Source organism: Palaemon carinicauda, chromosome 31, assembly GCF_036898095.1.
Source record: "Palaemon carinicauda isolate YSFRI2023 chromosome 31, ASM3689809v2, whole genome shotgun sequence".
Taxonomy (NCBI): domain Eukaryota; kingdom Metazoa; phylum Arthropoda; class Malacostraca; order Decapoda; family Palaemonidae; genus Palaemon; species Palaemon carinicauda.
The window spans coordinates 85,405,910-85,419,032 of NC_090755.1; the positions used below are offsets into that span (position 1 = coordinate 85,405,910).

At 36.9% G+C, this 13,123-nt stretch overlaps 1 protein-coding gene across 1 annotated transcript in view; it reads left to right on the plus strand.

Moving 5' to 3' along the window:
- LOC137625044 (neurensin-1-like) overlaps positions 1–13,123 on the plus strand; it is a 259,494-nt gene that overhangs the window by 207,815 nt on the left and 38,556 nt on the right. The window contains exon 3 of the mRNA XM_068355976.1: positions 3,977–4,132. Coding sequence (XP_068212077.1) covers positions 3,977–4,132 — 156 coding nt within the window. The remainder of the gene's footprint in view (positions 1–3,976; positions 4,133–13,123) is intronic.

Genomic DNA, 13,123 nt, shown 5'->3' on the forward strand with positions numbered 1-13,123 from the left:
CTCTTTAGCTCTTCTAGGAGAAGGACACTCCCAAATCAAAACCATCGTTCTCTAGTCTTGGTTAGTGCCATAACCTCTGTACCATGGTTTAACTGCACTGTAGTTCTTCAGTGGCTACTTAACACATGGTAAGGGTAGAAGAGACCCTTTAGCTATGATAAAACGGTCTTCTAGGAGAAGGACACTCCAAAATTAAAACCATTGTTCTCTAGTCTTGGTTAGTGCCATAACCTCTGTACCATGGTTTAACTGCACTGTAGTTCTTCAGTGGCTACTTAACACTTGGTAAGGGTAGAAGAGTCCCTCTTAGCTATGATAAAACGGTCTTCTAGGAGAAGGACACTCCAAAATCAAACCATTGTTCTCTAGTCTTGGGTAGTGCCATAGCCTCTGTACCATGGTTTAACTGCACTGTAGTTCTTCAGTGGCTACTTGACACATGGATACGGTATAAGAGACTCTTTAGCTATGGTAAGCAGCTTTGCTAGAGAAGGACACTTCAAAATTAAAACATTGTTCTCTAGTCTCTGGTAGTGTCATAGCCTCTGTACCATGGTCTTCCATCGTCTTGGGTTAGAGTTCTTTTCCCTGAAGATATACTCAGCCACACTCTATGTTTCCTTATTTCCTTTCCTCATTGGACTACTTATTATAATAATAATAATAATAATAATAATAATAATAATTATTATTATTATTATTATTATTATTATTATTATTATTAGTTAAACTATAACCCTATTTGGAAAAGCAGGATGCTATAAGCCCCGAAATACTCCAACATGGAAAAATAGCCCCGTGAGGAAAGGAAATAAGGTAATAAACTCCAGCGAGGAAAGGAAACAAGAAATAAATAAACTTATGAGATGTTATGAACAATTAAAACAAAATATTTAAAGAACAGTAACAACATTAAAAGAAGTTTGCTACCAATTGCATTAAGAAACTATTTTGAAAATTACGGAAAAGAAAAGAATGGATGAAAAATTATAGAAATAAAAGAATGGAATAATCCAAAACAATGAAAAATATATTTAAAATATGAAAATATTTGCAAATGTTGTATTACCTAAAGAAGAATTCTCTCCACATTTTTTTTTTTTTTAGAAAACTCAAAATGATAAATTCCACCTTTTTTCCCGTGAAGTGGAGGAACTGCGTCTTGACCAAATCATTTTTCACTCTCTTTTCCACGGATTCATTTGTGATATTTCGTGACCTGCTTTTTAATATGCAAATTTCTTCCTAAATTAACTCAAGTTTTGATTTTAAAGATGTTTATGCGTGTGTTTGTGTGTATGTGTTTTGTGTGTGGGTTTCTCTCTCTCCTTTTTTATCTTCTAATTTTATTTCTGTGAATCGTGCTCAAGCCTCAAATTCTTTTTCTTGGCGTCCTTTTAAATCTTTCTTCAAAATTCCCTCTATTCTCAAATGATTTTACTTAATGTCATTTTTAAGCTTTCATCCAATTCTTTTATTTCTGATTGATTGATTTTAGATTTTCTAACTGTGTCTAAGGTTGACCTCGGGCTGGACAATGGTAAATCTAATTAAGTAATAATTTTTTTTTCGATTATCGTTGTGACACGAAAGAAAATGAATATACGAGTACATATTTTGTTTTGTTTTATTTATTTTTGGTGTTTTTTATTTACTATAAACCCGTATATAATAAACAGCAAGTGTGTGAATATATATATATATATATATATATATTTATATATATATATATACATATATATATATATATATATACTGTATATATATATATATATAATAATCTCTTTCTTGTCACGCTGAGGAGCAATCAGTCGGAAACGACAATATCCCACAAATTGCCGAAACTGCCATGTGGTAGTTAGGAAAGATAGAGCGGTGGTGGAAAGAGTTGAATTTGTGTGTGTGTGTCCATATTAATCTAGATATTTAACTGTCATTTTGACGGGTCGCGTACACTAGTTATATATGATACAATTATTTGACGTTATTGGTATCTGGCACCGCTTTTCCTTATGTGGTGGCCGATGTGGTAACGTCCCTGACAGGGGAACGCCAGACTAAGGTTCGAGTCTCGCTCAAACTTGTTAGTTTCTTTGGTCGTTTCAACCTCACCATACTTGTGAGCTAAGGATTGGCGTTTTGGGGGAGCCTACAGGTCTACCTGCTGAGTCATTAGCAGCCATTGCCTTGCCCTCCTTGTTCCTAGCTTGGATGAAGAGGGGGCTTGGGTGCTGATCATATTATTATTACTTACTAAGCTACAACTTTAGTTGGAAAAGCATGATGCTATAAGCACAGGGGCTCCAACGGGGAAAATAGCCCTGTGAGGAAAGGAAAAGGAAAAATAAAATATTTTAAGAAGAGCAACAACATCAAAATAGATATGCCTATATAAACTTTATCAAAACAAGAGGAAGAGAAATTAAATAGAATAGTGTGCCCGGGTGTACCCTCAAGCAAGAAACTCTAACCCAAGACAGTGGAAGACCATGGTACAGAGGCTATGACACTACCCAAGACTAGAGCACAATGGTTTGATTTTGGAGTGTCCTCCTAGAAGAGCTGCTTACCATAGCTCTTGACCTTTAAACCTTCAAAGCCTTAATAAGAATTTCATTTACATTGTCAGTATTTCAAGTTTATAATTCACCAATAACAATGTCATTGCATTCAGCCTGATAATTGAATAAAGTCTCGCTTTGAAATCACATTTACAATTTCAATTCCAGATTAGATTGACTTCAAACGCTGGCGTTCGATATAGGATTCAATTTTTATATGTAATTTCTTCTACTGACCTTTGAAGTTTAGTGAGATTGCGTAAACATGATTCTCTGACATTAGGTTCATGATAATTATTTGCCCTCAATGGGAATAGTCATTATTTTCGCTTGTTGGGTACCTTAGCTTTGTATGAAGTAATTCCTAACTAATTTTGAATATTTTATGGTATTGATGATATTAAAGATATTTATTATAAAAGATCTAATAATAATTGGTAAAATAAATATTTGTTACAAAGTTGAGGTACATAAAAAATAATAATAATAATGATAATAAGAATAATAATAATAATAATAATAATAATAATAATAATAATAATTACAATAATAAAGTAATAGTTTTTTTTTCTTTTCGAAAATAGTGATTATTTTTTCCCCAGTTATCTGCTGTAGGAAACTGTCTCTTCCAAACTATTATAGAATATTTGCTTATGATAATTATAACAATAAATATAATTATATCTTTGATAAATGCTTACTTTCCTTCTCAGTCACATTATAGAGTGCGCGCTCTCTCTCTCTCTCTCTCTCTCTCTCTCTCTCTCTCCCTCTCTCTCCTTCTTCTTCTTCTTCTTCTTCTTCTTCTTCTTCTTCTTCTTCTTCTTCTTCTTCTTCTTCTTCTTCTTCTTCTTCTTATAAAATTGTTTATCTTCAACTAGTAATGAACCTTAATAATAAAGGTAAATGATATCTTTGACAAATGCTTAATTTTCTACTTAGTCACATTAAACTTCTTTCCTCTTCTATTTTTTATTTTGAGAATTGCAACTTTTTTCTTTTGTTGGGTACAATAACTTTATGTTTATTTTTTATCAATTATTATTAGATGTTTTATAGGATATCTTTGATAAGCTCAATATACCTATTTCTTCTTCAATTTTTCTTTTTTGAGAGTAGCAATTATTATAATTATTATCATTGTAATTATTATTATTTTTGTTATTATTATTACTATTATTATTATTATTATTATTATTATTATTATTATTATTATTACCATTGTTATTATTATTGTTATTCTTATGATCATTATTATTTTTATTATTATTAATTTTTTTTTATGTACCTTAACTTTGTAACAAATATTTATTTTACCAATTATCATTAGATCTATTATATGATAATATCTTTGATAATCTTAATTATCTCTTCAATCCCATTTGACATCTATCCCCTCCTACCTTCCTTCGCAGGACGAACAAATCTACCTTGTGAAACAGACTGACGGAGGATGCTCCTCTTCGGTCTTCCGTCTGTCCCTCATCCTCGGGGGCCTCCTCCTCCTGCTGGGGGTCGTGGCCTTCATCGTCGCCGCCTGCGCCGCCCGCAGAACGACACTCATCAGTCAGGTCAGGAGATTAGTGTCTTTATATTCATCATATGATTAATTTTTACCTTGTTTGTTCGTGTGTTTTTTTATTAATTTAATTTATTGTTAAATTATGAGTATATTATGATTGTAGATGTGTATTTTTTATTTTTTTTATTTATTCAATCATATATATATATATATATATATAATTTTGTATATATATGCATGTACGTGTATATATATATATATATATATAAAAATTTGTATTTACTGTAAATATATCTATATATGTACGTATACATATATATATACATATATATATGTATATATATGTATGTATACATATATATATATGTACATGCATATATATATATATATATATATGTAGTTTCGCTTTATCACATTACATTTTTCGACCTCTTATTTGTTCCTGGTTATTTTTTTATCAGTTTAAAATTATTGTAAGATTATGAGTATATCATACTTGTAAATTCTTGTGTATTTGGTTATTTGTTCAATCACAATTATGTGACTAAAACTTTATTTACTGTCACATTATTAGTATATTATAAGTGTATTCTTATTAATTATTTATTTATTCAATCATATATGGGAATACCTTAACGTGGTGAAAAAGTTTGTGTATCGCCATGATCAGCAAAGCTGTACTAGAAAGGGTCACCCATACTAGGTTGGTTTGTTGTGAGCGATCAGAGTAAAATCTTCCAACATAACCAATCCGCCTTTGGCCAGCCTAACCCCAGACATGAATGAGAGCGTGTGTGAGGCCTTTGTCCTGCAGTGGGCTAGAAACTGCTACATTTGTTGTTGATGTTGTTGTTGTTTGTCAGCATCACATTTATGTGAAGAAAATATCTCATATATAATATATATATATATATATATGTATATATATATATATATATATATATATATGTTTGTGTGTGTATGTATGTATGTATATACTGTATATATACATACACATGACCATTTCACATAAAAGCAAAATAAATCCTATAAATTTTTATCTCTTCCCATATACAGTTTGCCCATCATCATTCTTGGAAAACAGCATCAAGAATTGAAAACGTTTCTAGATTTCCTCTTTTCACTCACAATCACACCATTTCAATTTCTATTCTTCCCATTTTTATTCAATGCTATGAAACTCGACAATATAAAGCGAATTTTGCCAACCCTTTTGTTAACGAAATATTGGAATATCACCAAAAGAAAGTATCCTGATATTTCCCCCTTATTTGAAGCCTTTAGTATATTTCTCACTAGGGAAATGACTCGAAATGAAATAAGGTTTATTTCAGGAAACATTTGGTTGAAATACGCCAATGTCGTCTGCCACATTGGCGCAGGTGCCTTGAACAAAGCGAGTTGATTTTTCTAGTTGTGTTTGTCGTTCATCAATGGAAGATTGTGCGTCATGTGTGGGTTTTTAAAAGCCACAGTCATCTACCGTCCTGTTTGATAAAGAAGAAGTGTGTGGCTATATATATGTATATATATATATATATATATATACAGTATATATAAATATATATATATATATAATGTGTATATTATATATATATATATATGTACTGTATATATATATATATATATACACAGTATATATATATATATATATATACTGTGTATATATATATATATATATACAGTTTATATATATAAATATATATATATATACTGTATATATATATATATATATAGAGAGAGAGAGAGAGAGAGAGAGAGAGAGAGAGATTGCTAGATTTACTTTACGGTCACACTGAGCACCACTGTCAGACCTATATCTAATCGGTCTCTCTCAGGGTTGGGTGAAATGGGAGTAGTCATACCCTGGTGAGAGTAGGTGTCCCGAGAGGAATGGGAGAGGGGTTAAGAACTGTTGAATATATATTTTTCTCTATGCACGAGATAATAATAAGGGGTAGATGGAGATGGTTTGGGCATGCTCTTCTTAGGAGAGATTACCCCCGCTGGATTCCACTAGGTACTAGTAGAGTTGGAAGACCCAGGCTTACAAGGCTGAGGAATATGAAGCGTGTAGTAGATGATGAATGGATATTATTGTTATTATTATTATTAGTAGTATTATTATTAATTGCTAAGCTACAACCCTAGCTGGAAAATCAGGATGCTATAATCCCAAGGGCTCAGTATGCTATAAGCCTAGGGGCTCCAACAGGGAAAATAGCCCAGTGAGGAAATGAAACAAAGAAAAATTAAGTATTTAAAGAACACTAACATCAAAATAATTATCTCCTAAATAAGCTATAAAAACTCAACAAAACCAGAGGAAGAGAAATAAGATACAATAGTGTGCCCGAGTGTACCCTTAAGCAATAGAACTCTAACCCAAGACAGTGAAAGACCTTGGTACAGAGGCTATGGCACTACCCAAGACAGTGGAAGACCACGGTACAGAGGCTATGGCACTACCCAAGACAGTGGAAGACCACGGTACAGAGGCTGTGGCACTACCCAAGCCAGTGGAAGACCACGGTACAGAGGCTATGGCACTACCCAAGACAGTGGAAGACCACGGTACAGATGCTATGGCACTACCCAAGACAGTGGAAGTCCACGGTACAAAGGATATGGCACTACCCAAGACAGTGGAAGACCATGGTACAGAGGCTATGGCACTACCCAAGACAGTGGAAGACCACGTTACAAAGGATATGGCACTACCACGGTACAGAGGCTATGGCACTACCCAAGACAGTGGAAGACCACGGTACAGAGGCTATGGCACTACCCAAGAGAGTGGAAGACCACGGTACAGAGGCTATGGCACTACCCAAGACAGTGGAAGACCACGGTACAGAGGCTATGGCACTACCCAAGACAGTGGAAGTCCACGGTACAGAGGCTATGGCACTACAAAAGACAGTGGAAGACCACGTTACAAAGGATATGGCACTACCACGGTACAGAGGCTATGGCACTACTCAAGACAGTGGAAGACCACGGTACAGAGCTATGGCACTACCCAAGACAGTGGAAGACCACGGTACAGAGGCTATGGCACTACCCAAGACAGTGGAAGACCACGGTACAGAGACTATGGCACTACTCAAGACAGTGGAAGACCACAGTACAGAGACTATGGCACTACCCAAGACAGTGGAAGACCACGGTACAGAGGCTATGGCACTACCCAAGACAGTGGAAGACCACGGTACAGAGGCTATGGTACTACCCAAGACAGTGGAAGACCATGGTACAGAGGCTATGGCACTACCCAAGACAGTGGAAGACCACGTTATAAAGGATATGGCACTACCACGGTACAGAGGCTATGGCACTACCCAAGACAGTGGAAGACCACGGTACAGAGGCTATGGCACTACCCAAGACAGTGGAAAGACCACGGTACAGAGGCTATGGCACTACCCAAGACAGTGGAAGACCACGGTACAGAGGCTATGGCACTACCCAAGACAGTGGAAGTCCACGGTACAGAGGCTATGGCACTACAAAAGACAGTGGAAGACCACGTTACAAAGGATATGGCACTGCCACGGTACAGAGGCTATGGCACTACTCAAGACAGTGGAAGACCACGGTACAGAGGCTATGGCACTACCCAAGACAGTGGAAGACCACGGTACAGAGGCTATGGCACTACCCAAGACAGTGGAAGACCACGGTACAGAGACTATGGCACTACTCAAGACAGTGGAAGACCACGGTACAGAGACTATGGCACTACCCAAGACAGTGGAAGACCACGGTACAGAGGCTATGGCACTACCCAAGACAGTGGAAGACCACGGTACAGAGGCTATGGCACTACCCAAGACAGTGGAAGACCACGGTACAAAGGCTATGGCACTACCACGGTACAGAGGCTATGGCACTACTCAAGACAGTGGAAGACCACGGTACAGAGGCTATGGCACTACCCAAGACAGTGGAAGACCACGGTACAGAGGCTATGGCACTACCACGGTACAGAGGCTATGGCACTACTCAAGACAGTGGAAGACCACGGTACAGAGGCTATGGCACTACCCAAGACAGTGGAAGACCACGGTACAGAGACTATGGCACTACCCAAGACAGTGGAAGACCACGGTACAGAGACTATGGCACTACCCAAGACAGTGGAAGACCACGGTACAAAGGCTATGGCACTACCACGGTACAGAGGCTATGGCACTACTCAAGACAGTGGAAGACCACGGTACAGAGGCTATGGCACTACCCAAGACAGTGGAAGATCACGGTACAGAGGCTATGGCACTACCCAAGACATTGGAAGACCACGGTACAGAGGCTATGGCACTACCCAAGACAGTGGAAGACCACGGTACAGATGCTATGGCACTACCCAAGACAGTGGAAGACCACGGTACAGAGGCTATGGCACTACCCAAGACAGTGGAAGACCACGGTACAGAGGCTATGGCACTACCCAAGACAGTGGAAGACCACGGTACAGAGACTATGGCACTACTCAAGACAGTGGAAGACCACGGTACAGAGACTATGGCACTACCCAAGACAGTGGAAGACCACGGTACAGAGGCTATGGCACTACCAAGACAGTGGAAGACCACGGTACAGAGGCTATGGCACTACCCAAGACAGTGGAAGACCACGGTACAAAGGCTATGGCACTACCACGGTACAGAGGCTATGGCACTACTCAAGACAGTGGAAGACCACGGTACAGAGGCTATGGCACTACCCAAGACAGTGGAAGACCACGGTACAGAGGCTATGGCACTACCACGGTACAGAGGCTATGGCACTACTCAAGACAGTGGAAGACCACGGTACAGAGGCTATGGCACTACCCAAGACAGTGGAAGACCACGGTACAGAGACTATGGCACTACCCAAGACAGTGGAAGACCACGGTACAGAGACTATGGCACTACCCAAGACAGTGAAGACCACGGTACAAAGGCTATGGCACTACCACGGTACAGAGGCTATGGCACTACTCAAGACAGTGGAAGACCACGGTACAGAGGCTATGGCACTACCCAAGACAGTGGAAGATCACGGTACAGAGGCTATGGCACTACCCAAGACATTGGAAGACCACGGTACAAAGGATATGGCACTACCAAGGTACAGAGGCTATGGCAATACTCAAGACAGTGGAAGACCACGGTACAGAGGCTATGGCACTACCTAAGACAGTGGAAGACCACGTTACAGAGGCTATGGCACTACCCAAGACAGTGGAAGACCACGGTACAGAGGCTATGGCACTACCCAAGACAGTGGAAGACCACGGTACAGAGGCTATGGCACTACCACGGTACAGAGGCTATGGCACTACTCAAGACAGTGGAAGACCACGGTACAGAGGCTATGGCACTACCACGGTACAGAGGCTATGGCACTACCACGGTACAGAGGCTATGGCACTACTCAAGACAGTGGAAGACCACGGTACAGAGGCTATGGCACTACCCAAGACAGTGGAAGACCACGGTACAGAGACTATGGCACTACCCAAGACAGTGGAAGACCACGGTACAGAGGCTATGGCACTACCCAAGACAGTGGAAGACCACGGTACAAAGGCTATGGCACTACCACGGTACAGAGGCTATGGCACTACTCAAGACAGTGGAAGACCACGGTACAGAGGCTATGGCACTACCCAAGACAGTGGAAGACCACGGTACAGAGGCTATGGCACTACCCAAGACAGTGGAAGACCACGGTACAAAGGCTATGGCACTACCACGGTACAGAGGCTATGGCACTACTCAAGACAGTGGAAGACCACGGTACAGAGGCTATGGCACTACCTAAGACAGTGGAAGACCACGGTACAAGGGTTATGACACCTTCCAATACTAGAGAACAATGGTTTGACTGAAAAGCTCAAGATAACGACGACTGGCGAAATCTAACTGAGGCCCTTTGCTTCAATAGTCGTAGGAGGAGATGATAATGATGACGATTGATCAATAGTGATTATTATTATTATTATTATTAAAATTATTTTTATTATTATTATTATTATTATTATTATTATTATTATTATTATTATTATTAATAGTAATAAAATTATTATTATTATAATTATTATTATTAATAATACTAATATTATTATTATTATTATTTTTATTATTATTATTATTATTATTATTATTATTATTATTATTATTATTACCATTATTGTTTTTATTATTATTATTATTATTATTATTATTATTATTATTATTATTATTATTATTATTATTATTATTATTATTATTATTATTATTATTAGGGCGATTAACAGGTCGACATTTTCCCTCAACTTCTGAGTCATTCTGAAACCCCAACGACGCACCTTTAATGGAGACTGACAGCTTACGTAAGAGTTCATTTTATATGATGGGCATATAGCTTGTGGCGTGGCTCATCCTTTAATGGAGTATATTGTTAAGAGATGAAATCTTTCCCTATTAAAGATGTTATGCTACCGTTGCACGGGAACTTGAGGAATAAAGTTCAGGGCAGGATAAAGCTATTATCCTAATAAATAATACTGGAAATATTTTATTTATTGCACTATTCATTGCCAAATTTGGTAGTTTTATTTGCAACTTTTGTTTCGTAATATATATATATGTATATATATATATATATATATATATATGATAAATTTTTGCACATTTAGACGTGTTTTTCATATTCAAATAAGCCATGTATTTTTTATACATTAATGTCTGGATTCTCTTAACGACTCGGGATCAGACCCCCAGGTGAAATCACACGAAGACAGAGCTTGTGACCGGCCGGGAATCGAACCCTGGTCCGGTAAATTTGTTGTATATTCGGCCCAGGGTTCGATTCCCGGCCGGTCACAAGCTCTTGTCTTTGTGTGATTTCGCCTGGGGCTCTGATCCCGAGGTCGTTAAGAGAATCCAGACATTAATGTATCAAAAATATATGACTTATTTGAATATATATATATATATATATATATATATATATATATATATATATATGTGTGTGTGTGTGTGTGTGTGGGTGTGTGTGTGTATGTCTGTGTATGTGTATATTCATATACGTGCATATTTATATATATACTGTATATATTTTCCCTGTTGGAGCCCTTGGGCTTATAGCACGCTGCTTTTCACACTAGGGCTTAAGCGTAGCCGTATATATATATATATATATATATTCCTTTTTATTTATTGTTATATAGATTTAGCTTACACTTATGAATTAAAGCATTGTTAAAAGTTATTTGTTTTTTTTACCAATTTTTGAAAATTAATGATAGAAGAGAAAAATCTTCCGGAAGCTTTTGAATATTGAAGAGAGAGAGAGAGAGAGAGAGAGAGAGAGAGAGAGAGAGAGAGAGATAACCTAGCAGGCCAGCTTTAAGAAATGACTACGGCAATTAATAATGAATTGGAGGAGAATAGGAAATGGAAATGGAGAAATATCGGTAATGGATGCGAGAAATGATTAATGGGATGTACTCTCTCTCTCCCTCTCTCTCTCTCTCTCTCTCTCTCTCTCTCTCTCTCCTTCAAGGGTTAGAAAATAAATATTACATTCTCTCTCTCTCTCTCTCTCTCTCTCTCTCTCAAGGGTTAGAAAATAAATATCACATCTCTCTCTCTCTCTCTCTCTCTCTCTCTCTCAAGGATTAGAAAATAAATATCACATTCTCTCTCTCTCTCTCTCTCTCTCTCTCTCTCTCTCTCAAGGGTTAGAAAATAAATATCACATCTCTCTCTCTCTCTCTCTCTCTCTCAAAGGTTAGAAAATAAATATCACATCTCTCTCGCTCTCAAGGGTTAGAAAATAAATATCATATCTCTCTCTCTCTCTCTCTCTCTCTCTCTCTCTCTCTCTCTCAAGGGTTAGAAAATAAATATCACATCTCTCTCTCTCTCTCTCTCTCTCTCTCTCAAGGGTTAGAAAATAAATATCACATCTCTCTCTCTCTCTCTCTCTCTCTCTCTCTCGGGTTAGAAAATAAATATTACATCTCTCTCTCAAGGGTTAGAAAATAAATAATACATCTCTCTCTCTCTCTCTCTCTCTCTCTCTCTCTCTCTCTCTCTCTCTCTCTCAATTCTTAGGAACTGAAGATCATTACATCATCTCTCTCTCTCTCTCTCTCTCTCTCTCTCTCTCTCTCTCTCACATCAAACGAATTCGTAGCTCACCTTCAAGATTTTCTTTTCTTTTCATTTTGTTCTATCAAATTATGTAGTTAGGAAAGGTTAGCTTTTCTTATCATTTTATTTGATGACTACATTACGTCTTTTTGATTGGCAATTGAATTTATTTTGATGATTATTTCTGTCAATGACTATTTTAGTCTTTTTATCTTTTTCATTCCATTTTATTTCATGGCCATTTTTGTCCTTTTTAATTTTCAATCCATTTATCAAAGACATAAAATTGTTTTTCAGTCGAATTTATTTGATTATACTTATAATTATTTTTATCGAATATATTTGTTGACTTTTTTTTTTTTTTGTCATTTTGATTTTCAATCGATTTATCAAAAGACATAAGAAAAATCTGTTATTATTATTATTATTATTATTATTATTATTATTATTATTATTATTAGGTAATATACAACCCTTTTTGGAATGCTATAAGCGCAAGAGCTACAACAGGGAAAATAGCCCAGTGAGGAAAAGAAGAGAATAAATAAACTACAAGCGAAGCAATAAAAAAATCAAAATAAAATATCTTAAAAACAACAATAACATCAAAATGAATCTTTCATAAATAAACTATAAACTATTTTTATTCTCTTCTCAGTAAATTCAATTAAAACTTACACTAAAGAACCCGATTTTTAAGAATACATTTTTATAAAACAAAGACCTAGATTAATCTGGCTTCCATGTTTGAAAGAAGGAGCGCTCTCCAGATTCTTCGGTGGTCAAAGTCATAAGAATTTGTCTTCCTCTTAATTCTGAAAGACAATAATTCAAAGGTTTTTCTCGACTCCATTTTTGTGTTTATTTTTTCAAGTGTGAAATTCTCGGGACGGTTGCATCACTATTTGTAC